A 24,923-nucleotide genomic window follows, 5' to 3' on the forward strand; every position below is an offset into this window, starting at 1 on the left:
CGGACCAACTGTGCTCTTCCTTTTGACACAACCCGAGCCTTGAAACTGGATGCCCTCAAAACAACTGTTAAGGAGTTGTTCTTGATAGGACCAACCTTGTGGCTGCTGTACGAACAGCCGTGCCGCCGCGCCTTCAAGCCCTCCATGCCTTCTGTCTCCACTGCAACCTTTCTCAGGCGCAGACGCAGGCGGAGCGAATGCAACAGTTTCGGAGTTCGCGACTCTGGGCGCGGCGTGGGGCGATTCCGAACATCCTCCGCGCAGCCAAGGGCGCGGCTCCCCGCGGGCGGGGTTGGGAGGGGGGTGAGGGAGGTGCGGAACTGGGCGCGTCGGGACCGCCCCCCAGCCGCCTGCCCACTAGCTGCGCGGATCCGGGCCCGCTGCTCGCTGAGTCTGTGCGCTCCTGCGCGGTCAGTCTTCTTCCCGCCGAACCCGGCGCGCGCGGCCGCGATGAGCTGGGAGTTGCTACTGTGGCTGCTGGCGCTGTGCGCGCTCGTCGCGCTCGTGGTGCAGCTACTGCGCTTCCTGCGGGCCGACGGCGACATGACCCTGCTGTGGGCCGAGTGGCAGGGGCGACGCCCAGGTGAGGACCCGCAGCCGCGCCACCCGAGGGGGAGGCCGGGCTCCGTGCGGCCGTGCCCGGTGTCGCCGCATCCCTCCGGGTGGCGTGGAGCTTCCCCGCCTTTCCCTGGGGCTGCCTTTGGGGGAGGAAAAAGCCGTGTCCAACGAGGCGGTCCTGTCCCTTTGTCTCTCGCGGGGGCCAGCGAGGCCTTGCCCGCTTGGCGAAAGAGGAGGGCGCTGGAATGGGCGGAGCGCCCTCGGGACTCGAAATTCTTACCTGGGCTCCCAGGGGCTCTGCTGCTGCGTCCACGGAGTCCACCACTTTGACGAGCAGTGCCCGTCCCCTGAATTTGTAAAGGAGCCTCCTTTTGATAACCGGAGCCCGGTTCATCTCCTTCCTTAAGTTGTCGCGAGTGGTGAAGTAAAGTGAGTGTCCGGACTTACCCCCCCTACGCACATACTGGGATGAAAGTATCACCCTGGAAAGAACTGGATTTTGCCCGGGGCGAGATCATCGCTGGCATCCTGAGGGGCATTCTGCCTCTCCCACTTTCATCTGTACCCTGATTAGATATTGGTGGTTGTTTCCTAAACACATTCTTTGTGCGCAAGCGATGTGACACGACCTCTAGCCTTTACAGCGACTCTTGCAAAGTAGGCGTTATTAATCTGATGTACCCGGAGCTAGGCTTTGGATCTGTGAGCGCTAGAGGAAGTGGGGTTTGCCTGGACCTAGTTTCCTGTGTGTCGATACCCAAAACGCATGTGAGGAAGTTTACTTTTCTTTCCAAGCGGTCCTGGGAGGGCAGGGCAGCGATATGGCTCCCAAGGGTGTCAAAACTGGTTCCTGAGGACTAAAGAAAGTCTTAGATGGTACAGTGCTTTGTGTCCCTCCAAAGCTCAGCCCTACCGCACAAAGTCTTATTCCTTAATATTTCATTTGTCTTGTTGCATTTCCTTGGGGATAACATCTGGAGTGCTGACATTATTGAGTTGGTGGAAAATACACCTATGCAGGGTCAACGCTACAAAACCGTAGCAAAGAGGTGCTTGTGATTGTCAGACCTCTGGATGAGTCCTTCTCTTGTCTGATGGCTGCCCAATGACTGCTTTGTGGATATTTCCATTTGATCCTGAGTGCTTTTGTGTTAATTTGGATTTGGTATTACCTAAAAATAGTTTTTTAAATTTAATTCTGCAAAAGTTACCTGATCCATTAGTTATGTCAAGTGCTGAAGAGGAAGAATGTTGCCAATGCCTGAATGAATAATTAACAGCTGGTTAAAGTTACTATCACATATCAAGCAAAAATTAAAAATTGACCAAAATAGTTTTTAGGAAATTCATTTAATCTTTTCAGTGTTTTACTTTTGTTGGAAAAATAATTTTGAAGGATTTTAAGATACATTTAGTTACATTGCTATTATTATGAACTTTTAGAATAGGGTAACTTGCATGCTAATGGCTTTTGAATTTTAATTTAGCTTTGTTTTTAGATTTAGTCATTCTTAAACCTGCGTTGACTGTAGAGTAAGGTTTCGAGAACTCTTTATGTATAAAGTACAGAGCACATAAATAGATGTACAGTATATCTGGTGTTAAAATTTCGTGAGGGAGTTTTTAGGAAAAAAAAACACTAGAAAGTATACTGTGGGTTGGGAGTGTGATAATAAAACAAAGTTAAAGGCACATGGAGTTACACTCCGGTCCCCATCAGATTCCCAGAACGATTTAGACTGGAAAGATAGGCAGACTCTATTAAGGTAAAAAAAATATATAGATAGATAGATGGATAGATAGATATAGATAGATAGATTTGGTTTATTTATTTATATTTTATTTATTTATTTATAATTGGTTTATTATTTTTGTCACCTTAGAAAATAGACAATATACTCATATGCTACAAAAGTTAACGACACAAAAGGATATATGATTAAAAGCTGCCCCCAACCACCAAGTATGCTTCTCTGAAGGCAACCAACTTTTCCCATCTTTTATGTATCCTTCTAGAGAAATTCTCCATGTTTCCAAGGGTGTATCTCCCATAGTGAAATTGAAGGGTGACTATAGATATTGCACAGAGATCCAGAAAAATCCATGGCACAAGTCCAGAGTAGGAAATCTCCAGCAGCAGCAGCAGCAGCAGCACACCGGAAGAAAATTCAAGTTTTAGTTGGCAGTAACCACCATGTGAGTGGACTCTGAAATGACTGCCAAAAAAGATTCGGCAGGTGTGGGAGGCATGTAGTGTGTGAAGCAACACATGGCAGTCCACAGTGGGTATCTTCTGAGTGGCTGCTTGTGTTATACCCGAGTTTTTGCGTCCGAGAGACCACCAAGGAGCCAACACCGATGCAGTCGCACAAGGGTTTATTTGGGAAGCTTAAGCTTGGGCCCAAGTGTACCGACACATCGGAGTAGGGACTTGGACCCTGAACCGGATTACAGTCAGAGTTTTTAAAGGCAGAGGAGGGGTGGACTCGGCAGTAGATAATTGGGCCACGACTGCTGGAGGTGAGGACAAAGGGGATGTTCAGAAGGGCTGTCAGGGTAATGAAGACTGTCAGGGTATTGGAGGCCTAGTTATTATCAAGTCAAGGCCGTTTTTCCCTCTAATGAGGCACTAACATGACGGACAATTGGGAGTTTCCTGGTGGAATGTCACATTCCTCCTATCAAGCGTTTTTGTTAGTGAGGTTTAGGTTTAACTTTATTTCCATTTTCTTCCACCTCAGCCTCCTTCAGTTTAATGGAGGGGAGGTCAGTGTTAGGGCTTGAGAAACTGAGTTACTTATCTCTGGAAGTTGGGCTATTGATAAGATAGCTTCTTTGTTGTAAATCTCTAGGATATTTATAAACCAAGGGAGACTCCTGTCTTGCAGGATTGTGGTCTCGCAAGTTAACTATTTGTTTTTCTTTTAGGGCAGCCAGGCGTGCCTGAGGAATGTCACACATATTACCGAGGGGAGCGGGTGGAGAGGGGATGCAAGGTGCCAGCTTTTGCTTTGTCAAGATAGCTGTACTTATGTCAGGGCTAGACTCGAGGTGGGTACAGCCTTGTTTTTCTTGGCCTCCACACTTGTATGTGTCAAGGCCTCTGAGCTAGACCCTGGGACACACCCCGGTGGCCAAGCAAGCCATTGCCCAGACCCCATGGGAGTCCTGGATCCTTCTCTGGCCAGTTCTCTTCAATAGGAACATTGCCTAGCTAGAGTTTGTACAAAGGGGTGTGAGCCAAATAGTGAGCAAACCTGAAGCCATGTCATCTGAGGGAAAGTCACAGACATTGGAGGTGTTTATTTACCCTAAGAGAAGCAAGAGATGAGAGGGTTTAGGGAAGACATGTAAGCTATCTTCAGATACACAAGGGATTGTCGATGTGTGAGCCAGGCTTGATTTATTTTTTCTGTTAATACAGGCAGAGCTGCTGCCAATCGCTACGGGGCTACAGAAGTTAAAGGTAGATCACAATACAAGAAAGAATCCTTGACTCCTTGAATGATCAGATTAGTCCAAGGAAGGAGGGGGTGCTTTGGAGAGAACTAGCTTCCACATCCTTTGAGGGAATTAAATAGACGTTAGTCAACAGCTTAAGGAGAGAATTCTCAAACTGGGTTGGGGCTGGAACTCTTGTGAAGTTTCCTTCCAACTCTGAGAATCTGCTTTTAGAGACTCTGTAGGGGAGGCCTTTGTGTCTGCTAGATTCCCTGGAACTGGGAAACAAAAGTTGGTGCTAAATACACAAGTTTTCTTCTCCAGGCTGGGCCAGAACTACAGGTGTCCTGAGGTAAGCAAGACCCTAATGACTTTCATTGTTTGTTTCAAGTCATATTTGCTTAGTGGTGTAAACAGGAAGAAATTTTTGTGAGCTGTATGCCAGTAAATAGTTAGTTTTATTTACTCTCTAGTCTGAGTATTGCAGAATTTTGGAATAATGAGTGGTCAATCTGAATGTACATTCTGTTCTTCGTGAAGGAGTCCTCTGTTGTGAATTTCTATAGAAGTCCATCATATGACAGGAAGGCATTGTCGCCTAGACGTAGTATTTGGCATGTTTCCAGCCTTGATTCAGATATTTACGTAAAACCTCTTTCCTGAAGACAAGTTTTATTTTCTTGAACATCTAAGAAACAGTTGGATTTTAAAGGATTGATCATATTAAAATGTGGGCACCACTGGTCAGGGTGTGGCTTTGGAGCTAGATGTACCTGAGCTTATATCCCAGCTCTGCTGGGGTGGGGTGCTTACTCCACAGTTACTGATGTAGTTCGTTCTATATTCCAGTGTCTGTGCTAGGCACTGAATGGTGAACAAGGCAGACAGGGTCCCAGCCTTAAGGGACTTTGCAGTCTAGTGGGGTAATGTCTGTAATCCTGTTTCATTTCCTTTTTTATAAAATTAAGATAATTCTTATTTCATAAGTTTCTTGTGAGGGTTCTAATAAGGTAATGCGTTTAAGCATGTAGGAAGTAATAAAAAGTATTACGCCTTTATAGTTAAGAACCCCCTTGCCCCTGGCTGGAGAAATTAGAATATGCAAATTATTGGGTGAATATTCTGTGTGTTGCTGCTGCAAAGTCTATTTGTTAAACACTTTTAGCAATAAGTAGTTAACACTTTACTAAGCACTGAGTATGTGTCAGACTCTGCTCTGGATATTTATTTTAACTCATTTTTTTCTCAACAATGCCATGAGGGAGGTTTTATTAATCCAGTTTTCCAGTTGTGGAACATTAAGGCACCAAGTTTTCACAGCAGGGCGTTTCCTTGCTGTGTGTGGTGGAGCCAGGATCTGAACCCTGGAAGTCTCCAGAGCTCGTAATGTTACTAGGCGGGTTTTAGCATGGTCTGACTAAAACAGTAAACTGATTTCCCAATTTTAATTTTTATGATCTCAAATCAGAAGTGTGTGTGGTGGGGCGCCTGGGCGGCTCAATCATTAAGTGTCTGCCTTTGGCTCAGGTGCTGATCCCAGCATTCTGGGATCCAGACCCACATGGGGCTCCCTGCTCAGCCGGAAGCCTTCTTTTCCCTCTCCTGCTTCCCCTGCTTGTATTCCCTCTCTCACTGTCTCTCTCCCTTTCTCTGTCAAATAAATAAAATCTTAAAAAAAAAAAAAAAAGAAGTGTGATTCCTTGTTTACTGTTTTGTTTTGTTTTGTTTTTTACTTTTTTGAGAGAGAGAGCAAGCAGGAGCAGGGGGAGGGCCAGAGCAACAAGCTGACTGCCCACAGAGTGGGGAGGCCCAATGTGGGGCTCAATCCCAGGACCCTGGGGATCATGACCTGAGCCAAAGGCAGACACTTAACTGACTGAGCCAACAGACGTCTCTGTAGTCATGCCTTTTTTTTTTTTTTAATTAGGTAGGAGGGGTTTCTGAGGGTATTAAATTAAAAACTTTTAAAATTACTTTATTGAGGTACGATTAGCATGTTAAAAAACGGTACATATTTAATGTATACAACTCAGTGAGTTTGAGGTAAGCGTATACCTGTGAGATCATCACCAGTATCAAGGCCGTAAATAGAGGATATTTAAACTTTTAAACCCCACATATTATTGTCTTCATATTTAGTGGTATTGTTTATGACTATCTTTTTTATGGGTGTAATCCACAGCCCATTTCCTGCTCATTGCACATGTGTTTCTCCCTAGAATGGGAGCTGACCGATATGGTGATATGGGTGACTGGAGCGTCGAGTGGGATCGGTGAGGAGCTGGCTTACCAGCTGTCTAAACTGGGAGTGTCCCTTGTGCTGTCCGCCAGAAGAGTGCAGGAGCTGGAAAGGGTGAAGAGAAGGTGCCTTGGTGAGTAAATCTAAAATGGCAGCAGTGCTTCCTAGAAATAAACCAGAACCTGAATTCAAATACAATTCTGAGAATTTTAAGAGGAAAGAGTGGGATTTTCCCAGGCAGTCTCCTCTGGTTCCAAATGCTTCCAATGCTCAGATTCAGATCTTCTTCATTTGGGCATCTCTTCATTAGCTGCCCTTGCCTTTTTCTTCTCTTTTCCTGACACCTTTCTAATTCACTTTTTTTTTTAAAAACCTTATTTCCAGCTAGTTGACATACAGTGTAATATTCGTTTCAGATGTACAGTGTAGTGATTCAGCACTTCCATACATCTCTAGGTGCTCATCAAAGTGAGTGCACTCCTTAATCCCATAACCTATTTCAACCCCTCCCCTCAGCCACCTCTCCTCTGGTAACCATCAGTTTGTTCTCTAGAGTTAGGAGTCTGTTTCCTGGTTTGTCTCTCTCTCTTTTACTGCTTTGCTTGTTTATTCTGTTTCTTAAATTTCACGTATGAGTGAAATCATGTGGTATTTGTCTTTCTCTGACTAACTTATCTACTGACATTCTGCTTTCTACTTCTTAGCTCCAACCATGTCGCCGCAAATGGCAAGATTTCATTCTTTTTTATGGCTGAGTAGTATTTCATTGTATATACACACCACGACTTCTTGGTGCATTCATCAATCGGTAGACTCTTGGGCCACATCCATATCTTGGCTATTGTAAATAATGCTGCCATAACATAGGGGTGCATGTATCCCTTTGAATTAGTGTTTTTGTATTTTTTGGGTAAGTACCCAGTAGTGCAATTACTGAATAGAACTGAAGATAGTTCTATTTTTTAGTTTTTGAGGAACCTTCACGCTGTTTTCCACAGTGACTGGACCACTTTACATTTTGACCAACAGTACATCAGTGTCCTTTTTCTCCACATCCTCACCAACATGTGTTGTTTGTTGTGCTTTTGGTTTTAGCTATTCTGACAGGTGAGAGGTGACATCTCATTAGAGTTTTGATTTGCATTTCCCTCATGATAAGTGATGATGAGCATCTTTTCATGTGTCTGTGGGCTATCTGAATGTTTTCTGTGGAGAAATGTCTGTTCATTTTTTTCTGCTCATTTTTTTAAGGTTTTTATTTAAATTCCAGTTAGTTAACATGCAATGTATTATTAGTCTCAGGTGTACAGTTCACTGATTCAGCACCTACATACAGTACCTGGAGCTCATGATGAGTTTGCCCTCCTTACTCTCCATCACGTATTCAACTCACCTCCCCCCGCCTTTCCCCCCTCCCACCTCACCTCTAGGAGCCATCAGTTTGTTTTCTATAGTTAAGAGTCGGCTTCTTGGTTTGCCTCTCTTTCTTTTTTCTTTATAGTTGTTTCTTTTGTTTCTTAGTGCTCGCCTTCGCAGCATACATACTAAAATAGTTTTGTTTCTTAAATTCCACATATGAGTGAAATCATGTGCTATTTGTCTCTCTCTGACTGACTGACTGACTGACTTCGCTCAGCATAATATTCTAGCTCCATCCTTGTCATTGCAAATTCTGCCCACTTACAAGTTGGGTTGTTCATTTTGGGGGAGTTGAGTTTTTTTAAGTTGTTTATATGTTTTGGATACTAGGCTTTCACTGGATATGTCGTTTGCAAATATCTTCTCCCATTCAGTAGGTTGCCCTTAAAGTTTTGTTGATGGCTTCCTTGGTTGTACAGAAGCTTTTTATTTTGAGGTAGGCCCAATAGCTTTTGTTTCCCTTGCCGCAAGAGACATAGCTAGGAGAAAGTTGCCGTAGTTAATGTCAAAGAAGTTGCTGCCTGTGTTCCCTTCTAGGATTTTCGTTTGTTTGTTTTTTAAGTAGGCTGCAGTCCCAGCCTGGAGCCCAGCATGGGGTTAAACGTAAGTGACCCTGAGATCAAGACCTGAGGGGATATCAAAAGTCGGATACTTAGACGACTTAGCCACCCATGCACCTCTCCCTTCTTTTGATGGTTTTCTGTCTCACATTTAGGTCTTTAATCCATTTTGAATTTATTTTTGTGTATGCTGTAAGAAGGTGGTCCAGGTTTCATTCTTTTGCATGTTGCTGTCCAGTTCTCCCCACACCATTTGTTGAAGAGTCTTTTTCTCATTGCGTAGTGTTTCCTACTTTGTAAAGGATTAATTGGCCATATCATTGTGAGCTTATTTCTAGATTTTCTCTTCTGTTCCGTTGATCTCTGTGTGCCTTTCTACGTTTCTTCTGCACTGACCCTTGCTATTAGGGAGTGACCACCAATTCCTTCAAATGCTGGTGGGTTTTCAGTGACCACATACCTTTTTATTTTTGTCTTAGAGAAAGAACAGTTTGATTGTTATGTATGGGATACATGTATGTAACCACAGAAATTTAATTAGAAAGGATCCTTCATTTTGCTAAAATGTCAGCTATTAAAGTTGTATGGGATGCTATAAGATTTTTGTTATAAAAATGAAAGAGCAAAAAAAAAGAAAGAATGGGAATTGAATTAGGTTTTAAAATGCAGCTTGAGGTCATATTCATATTCATAGATAGAGCAACAATGTTAATTTTTTATTTTTTTGGCCTGGGTTTTGGTATAGTTATAGTCACACGAAAGCAGTCTCAAGTTATAAAGTGATTATTTCTCATGGGGCATTTAGTACCTAAAATGAGATAATTTTGAATTTTCAGGCAGACCATTTTTTTGGTCATCTGTCTACCTGTTGTTCTTTAAACATTAACCACCCAAAAAAGGGGAGTCAGCAGCCAGGTCCGCAAGGCCTCTGTCCCAGTGTTGCTATCAGAGGCCTCTTGGGTTTTGCGCAGCAACACTTCCTATGATAGTTGTTCCTCTAGCTGTTGAGACTGGCAAGTGCTGTACTGGCAGAAACAAACCATGTCAGCATTTCTTGGCTGGAGTGAGGCTGGTTATTTTCCTTTCTTCTTTCCAATCACTGGTGCAAGCATTTCCATTTCTCTTAAACAGTTCATGTTTCACAGTTTAGACTTTCCCATAAATCCTTTGTACCCCTTTTATTTCCTCTCCTTGCTTGTTTTTCTAATTGGCATTACTTGTTGCATTTCTTTTTCTTTTTTCTTTTTTTTTTTTAAGATCTTATTTATTTATTTGAGAGAGAGATCACAAGTAGGCAGAGAGGCAGGCAGAGAGAGAAGGGGAAGATGCGGGGCCTGATCCCAGGACCCTGAGACTATGACCTGAGCCAAAGGCAGAGGCTTAACCCACTGAGCCACCAGGCGCCCCATTTGTTGTATATCAATATTAGGGCTTATTCTTTTGATGAACAGCTACAGAAAGGACCAGTCTAGCTCCATCTGTTTCTTTTTTTTTTTTTTTTTTTTTTTAAGATTTTATTTATTTATTTGACAGAGAGAGATCACAAGTAGATGGAGAGGCAGGCAGAGAGAGAGAGAGAGAGGGAAGCAGGTTCCCTGCTGAGCAGAGAGCCCGACGTGGGACTCGATCCCAGGACCCTGAGATCATGACCTGAGCCGAAGGCAGCGGCTTAACCCACTGAGCCACCCAGGCGCCCCCATCTGTTTCTTGATTGGGAATTTCAGGACTGTGCCCTGTTCCTTGTTTGCTTCCTGGAATCCTTTTCTCTGGAAGGAAGTGCCTATGTGTTATGTGAGTGGGGAACTCTGAAGGCATAAATTGTTTTTCTTTTTAATGTGTGTAAAAGGGCAGCTATACTTTGTGCACCTATCATAAGACAAATGTACCTCTGTACTTCTAAAGAAATAGCTCTAAAATTTCTGCTTTTTTTTTTTTTTTTTTTTTGCTTGTAGCATAATCTTGATTTCTTTTAGAGCATGTTCCAATGTTAGACGGTGTATATTCATGTTGAGGAGAACCACTCTACTTCCTGGGGACCCAGCTAGGTTTTTGTTTAATAAGATGTTGCCTCAGGGGGCACCTGGGTGGCTCAGTGGGTTAAGCCGCTGCCTTCGGCTCAGGTCATGATCTCAGGGTCCTGGGATCCAGTGCCGCATCTTGCTTTCTGCTCAGCAGGGAGCCTGCTCCCCCCCCCACATCTGCCTGCCTCTCTGTCTACTTGTGATCTCTGTCTGTCAAATAAATAAATAAAATCTAAAAAAAAATGTTGCCTCATTACCACCAGTCCTCTCGGTCACTGAGAGAAATTCTTCCACAAAGCCACCAGAAATGAGTTTGTTGCCAAGTCGAGTTGTAGGGTGGGTGTTAAACTTAATGCAAGTAGTGAGAAGCCTGATTGAACTCTCATGACTTCTGTACTAATTTTTAAATGTGTTTATCTAGAGAATGGCAATTTAAAAGAAAAAGATATACTCATTTTGCCACTTGACCTGACTGACAGAAGTTCCCATGAAGCCGCTACCAAAGTGGTTCTCCAGGAGTTTGGTAAAGTAAGGAGCCATTTTGAATCGATAAGTCTTGCTTTGACACAGATATGAAAGAGATTCCCATCTTTGTGCTATCACTGAAAGGGCTTTAGGTAAATGGGTCCCAATGCCCATGAGTCTCTTATACTCACAGTCTTGGCTTTATGTAATTTGTACTTTCCATACCTTAATAAGTACTAATTCCTTGATGTAGAACAAAGGAAAGTAAAAATTCACTGTGCCTTTTATTTTTGTGATATTTATAAAAAGTCACTTACAATGGGAAATTATTTCCATAGGTGAATCCTGGTTTTATTTTCTCTCTTTCTTGCTGACTTTTGGAAATTCACCATTCCACTGATTTTTTTTCAAGTTAATGATACAACAGACTATCCCTAAGAACTGCATCAATCCATTTACAGGTCATCCCCAAAGTGCCTTTTTCTGATTTTATTTAATTAGATCGACATTCTGGTCAACAATGCGGGAAGATCCCAGCGTTCTTTGGGTGTGGACACCAGCCTGGATGTCTTCAAAGAGCTGATAGAACTTAACTATTTAGGGACGGTGTCCTTGACATTGTGTGTTTTGCCTCACATGATCGAGAGGAAGCAAGGAAAGATTGTTACCGTGAATAGCCTCCTGGGTATCATATCTGCACCCCTTTGTACTGGATACTGTGCCAGCAAACATGCTCTGCGGGTAAGGCTGCTCTGATGGTACTGATCTAAATATGTATGTGGGAGATATGGCCATTTCTGTAAGAGGTTATGGGAACTGGGCAGTGATGTAAGGAAAGAGCAAGAATGACCCATGGAGACTTCTGTTAGAGGACATATCCAGAAGATGCTGAGAAGGACTTGAATCTCAAAGGCATCTTCCTAATTCAGCAAACACGTATTAAGTATCTACACTGTGCCATGCCATGCCCTGCAACGTGGAGATATAAAGATAAGAAATGGTCCCTACCCTCAAGAAGTGTTTAGTCAGCCTGTCACCCTTCTCTTCATCCTTACCAGATCTTTGTGGCACGTTTGGGATCTACACTTCATTTCTTCCACACACACTTGAGGTTGTATTTGTCATTCTCATTTCTGTGGCTTCTTTTTCCTTCCCCATTGTAATGGGCATTTATTTTCTCTGATCTAACTATATGTGCATGTCAGAAATAGGAGCTCCCCACTGGATGAGTAACCCTGGGCTTCATATCCTTACTAGGACTAGGCTTGACTCTGTTGACCATGGCTTCACTGAAAGAAAAGCCAGTCATGGCAGAGGCTAGGAGAAAAGCTTGACTTGGGTTGCTTAAGTTCCTGGATTTAATATTGGAAAGACATGAAGTTTTCGTGTTGGCTTCAGGATAGATAAGAAAAAATATTATTAAACTGTAACATGGAACAAATTAGATCCTAAGGCCAATAGGAGACACATAATTTATAATTAATATTGTTGAAGGTCATTGTAAGTAGCATGTTACACTGTTGGAATAATGAGATGCAACGGCTGAATGGTCCTTGCAGTTTCATGAAGATCTGAAGCTTGTTCTTTAGGGAACCCTCTTTCCACTGCCGAGAGCCGACAGTTGCAGAGTGGTGAACCGGAGACCGTACTGCCGACGTCCCTATATTTGGTGCTGGGTTAGTGGTCACTTCCTGCAGAGCCATTGGGCAAGTCTCAGGCAGGCAGATAAGGGAAGGCGGCCAAGTTTCTCATGACATGCAGGTGCTTTCAGTGAAACACAGCCTGGCCTGCCCTCCAGGACTCACTGTGGTGCTGCTGGATTTGATCCTCTGATACAACATGGCAGGCTGAGACTCTAGTTAGTTAAACCAGTAGCTGAACCCTGGGACCGGGAAGTACTTTTCTAAGAACGTTTTTCCTTTCTTGATTCCCAACAAGCTCTAGAGTGAATTTGTTTATCATTGAAAAGCTCATACTCTGTACCAGACGTGATTGCAGACAAGGGGGTGCATTAGCATCTGACATGTTGGCTTTCGTGGTGTCCTCATCCTTTTTTGCTACAGAGAGGCAAAAGGTTAAGGGTATGAGAGTTCTTGAATTTACAAAAAGCCTTTTTTCCTGTCCGTTTGAGTCAGGCACTTTATTAATCTCTGACTCAGGAGCCCTAACGGCCCCTGTTGATTGGTGGTCAGCATTGGAAGCTGGTAACTGGTTAATGGTGGACAGTAAAAGAACACATTCTGAGTTAGCTGTTTAGTCTCTTCAGTTGTTAATTCAGCTTATACCTATGCAGTCTTGGAACATTTCCTAATTTAGAAAAGAGATGAGGGGAAGTAGATGTTTACTCCCTATTCGGTTTAGAAATGGCCAATATCTTTAAATCTAGAGGGTCTAGCTTGTGTCTACAAAAGCCATCAAGTAAGCACACATACTACTATTTAACCAGCCATGTACTCTCTTGGTAACCCTAAAAGTAAATGTTTGCTGAAATGAATTGTCTGTTAAAATAGTAATATACATAGAAAACGTTGAATTCTTCTTCCTCTCTGATAATTTCTCTTAGGTCTTCCTAACCCCTCTCTCTCCTTCTTGTGCCAGCACTGGCACTTTAGACCACTTTGAGGGATAAAAGTGGCCCAACCTCAGTGATTCTCAGTGGAGCACACACACCTCTTTGGGAGTGGGGAGCTGGGGATGGTGTGAGCAGGGTATTTCAGAATAAACTCCAGGGATGGTTTTCCACTTGTCCAGCATGTACCATAAAAAATCACTGATGCCATGAGCCACCACTGCCAAGAGGGGTGAACTGTTACTACCGGAAGATGACAATGCCCGAATGTGCCTGTCCTATATTGCTCCCAGTCTTACACTTAAAGATGTTTAGTAAGGTTGCCCAATTATATTTCACATCTTTTAGTAGGCATTTCAAAGCGTATTTTGATAATGTGCCACTATTGTCCCCCATAAAAAGTTGAAGAAAAGTAATTTCATGCTAATAGCAAATATGAGATATGTGTACTTAATTTTATTTGTTGCTTTTTTCTTTCTTTCTTTCTTTTTTTTTTTTTTTTTGCCTATTAGGGTTTTTTTAACTGCCTCCGAACTGAACTTGCTACATACCCAGGTATAGTTGTATCTAACATTTGTCCAGGACCTGTGCAATCAAATATTGTGAAGAATTCCCTAGTTGGAGATGTCCAAAAGGTAAAAATGCCTCAGAGAATAATTTAAATGCTTTAGTGGTTATATATTGATATTGTATCACTATGTCTCATGGCTTAGAATTTTTTCTGACATGTTAGACTAACATGTTACCATGTTATGAATGATTTACAAAACTTAACCTTATGGCACCTGAAACACTGTTAAGGTTAGCTGATGGTGCTTTGGCAGTAAGTTTTAATAAAGGCTAAAGAAATTGAGAAGATACTGCTTATAAATAATCCACTGTTATGTGGGCTGTCAGTATTCTTAAAGCCCAGCTTCTGTCAATTCATAAATCATAGTGACATTGAAAGGTTCTCTCTGGCTGAATTGTAGTACATGAAATCTTCTGGGATTTTCAAGAGGGGCAATGGCGAAGGAGCTTAGGAAAAGCTTTGCCAAACTGAGGTAATTTTAGGTTAGCTTCACCTGTGTTCACTGAGCTCATGAATTACACATACTGTTACCCAGTGGAAGACAAATGTCTTGTGAAGAATTCAGTCTCACTCAATCATACAAAATCCAACAAAAGACCACGAAATTTTTCTTCTTTTCAATGAAGATCGATTTCTGCTGAGACATAAATCTATTTCTGCTTGTATGTAAAAGTTTACAGATACCATTTATATCTTCACATTTTCTGTGGAGGCTCTAGGGTAGAAGAGAATGAGTGTGCTCTTCCTAGGAATAAGGTGATTTGGACTGTAGAAATGGTTACTGCTAATGGTCTGTGGGAGCACAGCTGAGTCACTACCTCTCTGGGCCTCAGTTTATTTGTAGAATGGTAGGGGGTTAACTAGATGAGCAGTACCAGATTTGTTCACTACCAGAAACTGCTTTTATCCTCTTCCTCCATTTTATCCCCATGGTGTCCATATCTCTTGCTAAGTGGATTAGTAATTTGTTTAAAAACTTTTATTGCTAAAATGACATATAGTTATCAGTAAATACATTAAAGGTGATCTAAGGAAAAGCAAAGAACCTTCATCTTTTGTTGAGCCTGCAACATCTTATCTGGTAAGTGTATGATTTCTCTTAGGCTTTTGGATATATAAAAATAGCTTATAGACACCCATTAGTAGCTATGGGGACTGCAAATGGGCATGAGTCCCACTGAAAGAGTCACTCCATTAGATGACCTCTATGTCCTTTCTAGCTTAAAAGTTCTGTGAAATAGCTTGGATAAATACTCAGCATTCACTTAATTTCCTTTTTTTAACATTTTCTTAGACCATAGGCATTGATACTGACCAATCCCACAAGATGGCGACCAGTCGTTGTGTGCGGCTGATGTTAATCAGCATGGCCAATGACTTGAAAGAAGTTTGGATCACGTATCAGCCTTTTTTATTAATAACGTATTTGTGGCAATATATGCCAACCTGGGCCTGGTGGATAACCAACAAATTAGGGAAGAAAAGGATTGAGAACTTTAAGAATGGTTTGGTAAGACCCATTTATACAAATTTTTCTTCTTTTTTATTTATTTATTTGACACAGAGAGAGAGAGAGAACACAAGCAGGGGGAGTGGGAGAGGGAGAAGCAGGCTTCCTGTTGAGCAGGGAGCCTGACACAGGGCTCAATCCCAGGACCCTGGGATCATGGCCTAAGCCGAAGGCAGACACTTAATGACTGAGCCACCCAAGCACTCCTACTGCTTAATACGTATCAGTCTTGTAGGAAAGTATGAATTCTCTAGTGCTTGAAAACTTTTCTTACTGATCCTCCATCAACTTCATGATATATATAAAAGAGATAAAAAGAATTGTGTCCCCCATGCATTTCTGTTGGTTTACTATAAATTACTACTGGTCTTAGAGAAAGAGGTTTCTTCAAGGTGAAATCAGAGATTGACATTTTGTCTTCTGCACTTCCTGACCAGTGCATGGGTTAAAATACTCTTTCTCTACTGCTTTTCACAAGTTCCTACCTGGTATGGGTTGATACCTGGCCTTCCCTCCCACTTCTCCCCAGGATGAAGCGTACCTCAGCCCCGTGCTTAACTCTGTCAAAGCTCTTACCACACTGTTAAAACACATGCACACTCTCTTTGTAGTGTTGGTTCCTTTGGCCTCATTCTGGAAGCACTGTGAATATGTGATGTGTGCCAAAATGTCTATGTCTGAGAAAAATATGGTGATTTATTCATTCTTTTGGCACTCATTCTTACAGAAAAGTGAGGAATATTATGGGCTATTTCTGAGAAAATTGTGACCATCACAAGAGTTTAATGTATAAAGATCACAAAATGTAATGAGTTAAGCCAAAAATTATACATATGATAATGCAAAGAAAAGCCATTTCTGTGGATGGTTTCTATCGTAAAATATGTTTTCAAAGACTGCTTCTTCTAGAAGTAAGTTAGCAGGGTTTGATATATAAAGAGAATTATTCAGTGGAAGCATACCATATGTATCATTATGTAGTCTACCACTATTTAAGCAATCCACAATTTGTTAGGCACTTAATTTGTTCCTAGTTTTTGCAGGACAGTGAACATGAATCAGTGGAAAAAGTAAACAACCAAAATGCTTAAAGAAACTTAAGGGTTATAAAACTTCCTTGATGCATTAAACAAGTTCCAAGCTGGAAAATTCCTGAAGGCCATTCATTGGCTACCAAGTTATAATGAAGACGATTTATAGTGTTTTGGTAATGTTGGGATGTAGTGTGGGATCGTTCCAAAGGTAGAGGTTCATCAAAGATTTACATCTGACTTTTGAACTTGGAGGACAACTGGTAGAGTGGTATTGTGCCCAGTGATGGAGGAGAACTGAGAAAGAAAGGGCTTCACACTGGGAGGTGACATAGAGTGTCCTGTTTGAACATGGAGCCTCATACCAGGCTCCCTGGGTAGAAATCCCAGCTCTATCCTGTGACCTCATCCCTCAATCTCAGGCAAGTTCTTCTCTGTCCATCAGTCTTCCCATCAGCAAAATGGAGATTAATGATGCACTTAGTCATAAGATTGTCATGGGGAGTAAGTGAGTGAGTACATGGAAAACTCTTAAAACATGTCTTGGCGTGTTACGCTTGTTAAGTATTAGCTCTTAATGCTTTTGTTTTGATGGTAGCAGGATATTTAGCTAATAGATAAAGATGAAAGAGTTCAGTGAGAGGGTAGGGAGAGAATACATTGTAGAAGTGATTGGGTTCAAGGGAAGAGGGGACCAGGGGCGAGAGCTCTGTTCAGTGCCACTATAGCAGTTGTGCTTTTTGGAATGTCCACAATAACATTATTTTGTCTTGTTTATAGATTATCTAACTGTGAAATACAGACAGTACTCAGTAAATCAAGCATTTGATTACATCAAGTCCTTGCTAAAATGATGGCTTTTCTCTTCCTACCACTAACTTTAATATATTATTACATTGTCTTTTTTTTTTTTTTTTTATAGGTTTTATTTATTTATTTGAGAGAAAGTGTGAGCATAGGGGAGGGGCAGAGGGAGAGGGAGAAGCAGAGTCCTCACTGACATGGGCTCAATCCCAAAACCCGAGATCATGGTCTGAGCCAAAGTCAGATGTTTAAGCAACCAAACTACCTGGGAGCCCCTGCTTACTACATGGTCTTATTGTTAATCACTTTTTTTAATGATAAACTGCACATCCTTTCATTTCCCAAGGATATTTCTGAAAAGAATCCCTCCTCCTTTACACGAAATCATATGAAGTAAAGAAAAAAATTGTTCCTCACTTTTTTAACTCAAGTTTTTCTCCCTGTTTTTTCCCCATTATTTTCTACATTATATATATAAATAAATATATATATATCCATCTACTTATTGAAATTTGCTTATAAAGCATCTATGTTAAGATAATGCCAATATAGCTTATCCCAAACTAAATGTACTTATTGATAATACTTGAATTTATTTCTGTTGTTTAGGCTAGGAACATTATGTCTGGAACTTTGTTTTTATGAATATATGTTATTTTTCAGGATCAAGAACAATACCTGTACTGAATTGTGTTATTTATTATTTTGTCTTAGTGGAAATTCTTAGAAGTATTAAATGCACATCTTGCCCAATGAAATGTCACATCTTAAGAATTATTGCGTTGCCTTGGTTTACTTTTTTAAGCAATATACTAGAAGTTCACAAATCATTTTCGAGTTATCTGTCAGATACTTCAATTCTAAATACGCTGACCTATTCTTTGTATTTATTTATTTATTTTTTTAAGGGTTCGTTTATTTAGAGAATGAGCAAACATGAGCAAGAGGAGGGGCAGAGGGAGAGAATCTCAAGCAGACCTCTGCTGAGTGTGGAGCCCCAATGTGGAGCTCGATCTCACAACCCTGAGATCATAACCTGAGCTGAAATCAGGAGTTGGAGGCTTAACCAACTGAGCTACCCAGTGCCCCAATTCTTTATATTTATTATAGGTATGATATGCTGGTCCAGAAGAGTAATGGTAGATATTTCAGCATTTAAGAAATGCCATGGGCAGATGCTAATATGATATTTATACCTGATAGAGGATATAATGATGCTAAATCCTATAGTGGTATTTTTGTGTAGGTCTAGAATTCTGGCTATGATTTTTATTCTAATTTAAGCATTTTCTCAGGTTTTGTAAGGATTCTTAACAGTGAATCATAATGCTATAACTCCTGAAAACAGAAAGAATTTGTAAAAAACAAAATAGGGTACGTATAAGGAGGGTCTGATTCATGTTACTGTCACTTTGTTGCAGGATGCAGATATCTCTTACTTTAAAGCCTGGAAGACAAAACATGACTGAAGGAGGAGTACTTGTATTTTTTAAGCCACCGGAGGTAGAATTGAAAAACCGCAATCTTCTTATACACTGAAGACTAGCTTACAATTTTACTTTTAGTAGATACAACTTTTCTTTCAACATGTAATAATTAATAAACAATTACCATGAATCTTGCAATAAAAATATTAACACATACTGCATTCTTGGATAAAAAAAGCATTTTTTGTATTTTTTTTATTAATTTCAGAGGTAGAGTTTAGTGATTCACCAGTTGCATATAATACCCAGTGCTCACCACATCACATGCCCTCCTTAATGCCCATCACCCTGACCCCATTCCCCCCACCCACCTCCCCTCCAGCAAAAAAGCATTTCGAAATAACTCTAGCATATATACGTAAGATCTAGTTTAGTAGAATGCTAACCCAAGAATACAGTAAACATAAATGTATGGAATAGTACACAAAGTGGAGTGTGGAGAAATGAGATAATAAAGAAGTATCTGAAATGGACCTGTCTCTAAGGTACTCACACTCTTAGAAGAGTTAACAGGTACAGACGACTACAAGCAGCAAACAGGGCTCATAGGAGCCATCATCAGGCCCCTGCCATATGCACTTTGCTGTACTGAGGTGCTTTGTATGAGTTAGTTCATTTATTCCTCATAACAACCCACTAAGGTATGTGGTATTATCCTTCTTTATAGAGGAAGAAATAGATGTTCAAAGCAAGTAGGTATTAACTTTCTCCTCAGGTGGCTATCCTTACAAAAAGGGGAAGGTGACAGAGGTAGACCACGGGGTACAGCAGCAATGGAATAAAGAGGGTGTAGTATGGGGATAAAATAAAATACACAAGAGTGCTCTTGTACAACCAGTGATGAAAATGGGCATTATGACTAATTGAATACACTGCACCTGGGGTAGAAATAAGACGAATTAATGGAACAATTCTAGAATGCTACAAAATAACATTGTCATATAGCATGATATAGACTGTAAGCATAAATAACTCAGAAAAAGGAGAGATTTGAATATAGAATAGTGCGACTTGAATATGATAACCACTACACTATAGAAACCCCTCTGTAGCATAGAGAATAGTGTGGAAGTCATTTGTGGAGAAGAAGATTTGCAAGATCTTTGCAAGATTTCAAGATGAGCTTTGAAAGGGTGGAATTCAGACAAAGGTTTCAAGAGATTGGAGTACAGGTCAGTTTTGTTTTATCATGAAGTCTACAGACCTTGTCATTATGCTTGCCAATGTTTAGGGTTTGTTGAGAATATGCCAGCTTCCAGAATGTCATGAATGAAAACTCATAGAGACTGAAATTAGCATGGTATGAGGATGAAGGAAAAATGAGAGTTCAGTTTGCTCAATTACTCCAGCCAATCAAGGGTAGAAGATGCATAAATAAATTAAAATGATCTTTAAAAATTCATCTGTATGGTATTCTTCTATGGCATGTATAATTACATACTTTTCTTTGTATAAACCTTTCTTCTTTGATCTTTTTTGTGAGCAACCCAAGATGGAAAAGCAGCTTTTTGTTGAAGTTCATTTTGTCAAAAATAGTCAAGAACTGTGAAACCAAGTGTTCACATACTGACTTTTTATTTTTTTTTATTTTATTATTTTTTTTAAAGATTTATGACTTTTTAAAAATTATATTATTTTGCCCTGACCTCTCATTTCCTAACCATTATCTTAAATGGCCCTTGAAGATGGGAAGGAAATGGTGTACTCATTCCATCAATGCTGAAAGGCAGATATGGGGTTGTGCAAGGTGACAGCTGGTGAGCTGGTTAGAAGAGTTACCAGTAGGAGCTATGGCTTTAGATTTAGTCTGCTCAACTACTGGGTGCACCAATAAGTCTCATGAGACCTCAGTCACAATCAGTTATTCAGAAGCTAAATAACATATCCTACTAAACAAATATCCCATTATTTTAACACCTATTATTATTTTTAACACTGAAGTGTAGTTGATGTACTATGGGCTACACATATTTAAAGTATTCAATTTTATATGTTTTGACATACATGGCCACACTTGTGAAATCATTACACAATAAAGGCAGCAAATATATTCATCAGCCCCAAAGGTTCTTTTGTGCCCTTTGTAATTATTTCCCCTGCCTATCCCACCCCAGGTAACCAATGATGTGCTTTCTGTTACTATAGATTTGTTTGCATTTTCTACAGTTTATATAAATGAAATCATAGTTTATACACAGCTACCGCTGGTGGGAATGTAAAATGGTACATACAACTGATTTGAAAAAGTTTCGCAGTTTCTTAAAATTTAAACCCACACCTCCCCTATGCTCTAGCCATTCTAGTCCTAGGTATGTTCCCAAGAAAAATGAAAACATATGTTCATACAAGGACGTGTAAATGAATGTTCATAAAAGCTTTTACATAATAGTACCACACTGTAAAAAACCCAAATTCCACAACATGAATGAAATAAACAATGTAGAATATTCATATAATGGAGTACTACTCAGCAACAAAAAGGAATGATCCATTGATACATGCAACAACATGGATGAATTTAAAAATAAACCAGAGCATCGGAGTCTAGATTTTTTCTTTTTCAGGCCATTTTAAATTAAAAATTCAATTTCTTTAGTGATTATAGTATATTGAGTTTGTCTATTTCATCATTTTTTAGTTTTGGCTGAGTTTTAGGAGTACGTGGCTTTTAAGAATTAATTGTCTAAGTTACCAAATTTATGAATATAAATTACATTCAGAGTTACTACTGTAAGATGTGAATTTAGTGCCATTGTATTACCTGTAAAGTCCCTGTTTCTGTATATTGTCTTTGTTCCTTTCTGGTCTATGTTACTTTTGGGCTTTCTCTTCATGGATAGGATCCCCTTTAGTATATCTTGCAGGGCTGTTAAGTGATCACAAATTCTTTTAGTTTCTGTGTGTCCTGGAAGATCTCTATCTCCTTCCATTCTGAGTGACATCCTAGCTGGATAAAGTATTCTTGGCTGCATGTTTTTCTCATTTAGTACACTGAATATATACCAGCCCTTTCTGGCCTGCCAGATCTCTGGATAGGTCTACTGCCGGCCTAATGTTTCCACCATTGTAGATTATGAGATTTGCCTTGAGTTGCTTTCAGGATTTTCCTTTTATCTCTGAAATTTGCAAGCTTCACTATTATATTTCAGCATGTTGGTCTATTTTTATTATTTTTGAGGGCTTTTTTTGGACTCTACCTTTTGGACTTGAATACCTGCTCTCTTCCCCACATTAGGGAGGGTCTCAGTTATGATTTGCTCAAATATACCATCTGTCCCCTTATCTTTTCTTCCCCTAGAACTCCAATAATTCTATTATTGTTTCACTTTATGGTAGTGCTGATTTCTGGTCTTCCCTCATGGTCCGTTAGTTTTTCTTTCTCTCCTCAGCTTCTTTACTTTCCATCATCTTGTCTTCTATGTCACTGACTCTCTCTTCTGCTTCACTTACCCCAGCTGTTAGAGCATCCAATTTAGACTGCATCTCAGTTAAAACATTTTTAATTTGGACCTGATTAGATATATTTCTGCACTAAGAGTTTTTCTAGTGTCTTTTATGCTTTTTTCAAGCCCAGCTAGTAACTTTATCATTGTCATCCTGAGTTCCAGCTCTGACATTTTACTTACAGCCGTATCAATTAGATCTGTGCCAGACACTATTACTTCTGGTTCTTTCCTTTGTTGTGAATTCCTCTTCTAGTCATTTTGGCCAGGGAAGAATGGACAAATGAGAGAACAACAACAACAAAAAATATCAACCAAAACCCAAGTGAAATACATACCAGACAAATCTGAAGAGGCCAGAAACCAAAAAATTAAAGAAAAAAAAAATGGAGAAAAGAGAGAATATAATCCTCCATGTGGACAAATTAGGGTGATTTACTTGGTCCTGGGTGTATTTTGGTCTGTTTGATAGAAAACAATAAATCCCAAAATTGTAAAGAAAGCTCTCTCTCTCCATATATATATATATATATATGGAGATATGTGTATATGTGTGTGTATATATATGTATGTGTATATATATATATATACACATACATATATATACACACACACACAAATAAATTGAATACAGGGAAAGGAAGCCAAAAATCAAGAATATATCTATAAAATGTAAAAATGAAAGTTAATAAAAAGATTTAAAAAGAATTGATGAAATAAGAAACGAGTTAAAAAGGAAAAAAAGAAAAAAAAAGGAAAATTTTAAATTGAAAGATAAAAGAATCATGAGAGAAAACCTCAAATTCTATATATTATTTTCTACTAGCACTGGAGTTTTGCAGTTCTTTTTACTTGGTAAGGTTGGTGTTCCCCTGATGTACCAGCAGGTCCTCTGGGGAAGAGGTCTGCTACACTGATTTTCAGGTGTCTTTGCCTAGAAGGAGTTGCACCACCCCTTCCCAGGGGGCAGGGCTCAGTACAAGCTGCTTTGGGTTGTTCTATGTGGCTTTTGTTCCCTGAAGGCTTTCTATGCTGCTTTAGAGGATGAAAATAAAAATGGAAGCACCCAGTCTCCAGTGTTGGAGCTGAAAGATCACCTCCTCCCCCACCCCCACCCCCAGTAAACCCTCAGGGAAAAATCAATCGTACTTTTGTATATACCAAACTCTGCAGACTTCTACAAATTGTGCTTGTGCCATTCCTCCAGTGGGAGGGAGGAAGGTGGAGGGTTGCTGCGGGCCTGTCATGGGGAAGGCGGAGGTTCACTGCATTTCTGCCCTTTGCAGGGCTCCTGCATGGACTGTGGTGGCCAGATTGTTCCCTGGTTCGTGGTTTATGGCAAACCAAGCTGAGAACCCCCTCCCAGGCTCAGTGACTGTAGCCAGTTTCTCCACTCTGATGCTTGGAGACTCTGTTGGCTCAGGTATCCCCATTCTTTCTGTGACCGTGGGGTTCCTGAGACCATAGAGTCTCACCCAAGATTCTGTCCTGCTTCGCCACCTGAGTGCCTTTCAGGCAGGAATGTCTCTTGGAGGAGATTTCTAAAAGTTCCATTTTGTGTTCTGGGGCTATATCACTTTCTAGTAGCTGGTCTATGGGAGCTCCCTTGCCCCCTCACCGATCCCACCATTTACCTTATGATATATCCCCTCTGATTCACTGCTCTGCACCTCCTACCCTTGTGAAAAGTGGCCGCCTTTCTATGTGTAGAATTCCACCAATTCTTTTCTTACATTTCAGATTGGGTTTGACCTGAATTTCTACCATATTAAATGTCAAAACAAAACAGCACAAAGTTTGAAAATACTATAAAATTTAATATTTCAAATAAATAAATATACATTATGCAACCTTCAACAGGATCTATTATCGTCACATAAAAACACTGATATGTGTGTATATCTTCTAGGAATGTTAAAATTACATAGTTGTTGACTTCTATAAAGCAAGCCACCTATCACATATTTAAGAAAGCATTAATAAATTCATTACTTAATCTCATACAAATGTTTTATATTTGCTAAAGCCTACCACAATCCATAGGGCGCAAATATTGGCCAACTATTTCTAACTTTTGTGTTAGACAAAGTTTTTCAAACATTACGATAGCTGAGAGAATCAACTTTACAGAGCTTAGCTTTTCTCAGGTATCTGACTTGGAGGAGGAAAGAGAGAAGTCCAGTGAAGTTATGAGGGATCACATTGTTACTTTTCTATAATGAAAAAATAAAGACATCTCATTTTTGACGATACACTTACAAGTCAAAATGGGCTCTAATACAAATGTATGTGAAGAGGTTTTGAAGAATAAATTGGATATCCCAGGGGAGGATCAGCTGCTTGTACTGTAAGGTTTCTTAAAAGTAGCGGATGAGCTTGTATACTATATCGTTCCTCATCATCGTTTGTGGCATAAAGCAATTCCCATGACAGATTGGCCCACTGACCTTTAACAGCTTCAGCATTTAACTTCCCCACTTGGATCAACAATTCTTGAAGGGTAAGTACTCTCCCAGTGTAAACACCCTTCAGAGTATAAAAGGTGGGTGGGAAAGGAGAAGAAAAAGTTACCTTCAGGCCTTTATATTTTATTTGTAAATTTAGAGAAAAATTCCATTGTAGTTAGGCAAACTTAAACAGAAAGTGGTATATTAAAATATACACAAGAGTTACTTGTCTTCAGAATCAAGATTCACTTTTATTTGGAAGCTCTCTGAATAAGCTTGATATGACAGCCCTTCATTCAATAACCCTAACAGCAAAATCTCAGCTACTTCTGTTTCCTTTCCTTCTCTATTCCTTCAC

At 40.3% G+C, this 24,923-nt stretch overlaps 2 protein-coding genes across 4 annotated transcripts in view; one reads left to right on the forward strand and one right to left on the reverse strand.

Annotated features, from left to right (window-relative positions):
• Window positions 1-391: 391 nt before the first annotated feature.
• On the forward strand, window positions 392-24,119 carry DHRS7 (dehydrogenase/reductase 7). Of its 2 annotated transcripts, none has more exons than XM_032875272.1 (7): window positions 392-583; window positions 6,219-6,371; window positions 10,660-10,766; window positions 11,205-11,444; window positions 13,785-13,907; window positions 15,138-15,353; window positions 23,859-24,119. In XM_032875272.1, the coding sequence occupies exons 1-7, from the start codon at window positions 451-453 to the stop codon at window positions 23,928-23,930; spliced, it is 1,044 nt and encodes a 347-aa protein (XP_032731163.1). In that variant the 5' UTR covers window positions 392-450; the 3' UTR covers window positions 23,931-24,119. The 2 variants fall into 2 exon arrangements, with proteins under 2 accessions (XP_032731163.1, XP_032731164.1); XM_032875273.1 differs by lacking the exon at window positions 23,859-24,119 and adding an exon at window positions 18,610-18,852.
• Window positions 23,915-24,923, reverse strand: part of PCNX4 (pecanex 4) — a 69,695-nt gene continuing 68,686 nt past the window's right edge. For both annotated transcript variants that reach the window (XM_032875271.1, XM_032875270.1), the window contains exon 11: window positions 23,915-24,644. In XM_032875271.1, coding sequence (XP_032731162.1) covers window positions 24,393-24,644 — 252 coding nt within the window. In that variant the 3' untranslated portion in view covers window positions 23,915-24,392. The remainder of the gene's footprint in view (window positions 24,645-24,923) is intronic.

This window comes from Lontra canadensis, unplaced genomic scaffold (assembly GCF_010015895.1).
Source record: "Lontra canadensis isolate GAN:19392208 unplaced genomic scaffold, GSC_riverotter_1.0 scaffold55, whole genome shotgun sequence".
Classification (NCBI taxonomy): Eukaryota; Metazoa; Chordata; class Mammalia; order Carnivora; family Mustelidae; genus Lontra; species Lontra canadensis.

Bases quoted from the DNA above. Each gene is read 5' to 3' on its own strand.
- DHRS7 (XM_032875272.1), top strand. From the start codon at position 451: ATGAGCTGGGAGTTGCTACTGTGGCTGCTGGCGCTGTGCGCGCTCGTC. The intron at 13,908-15,137 runs GTAAAAATGCCT...ACATTTTCTTAG, and splicing joins TAGTTGGAGATGTCCAAAAG to ACCATAGGCATTGATACTGA. The intron at 15,354-23,858 runs GTAAGACCCATT...CTTACATTTCAG, and splicing joins AGAACTTTAAGAATGGTTTG to ATTGGGTTTGACCTGAATTT.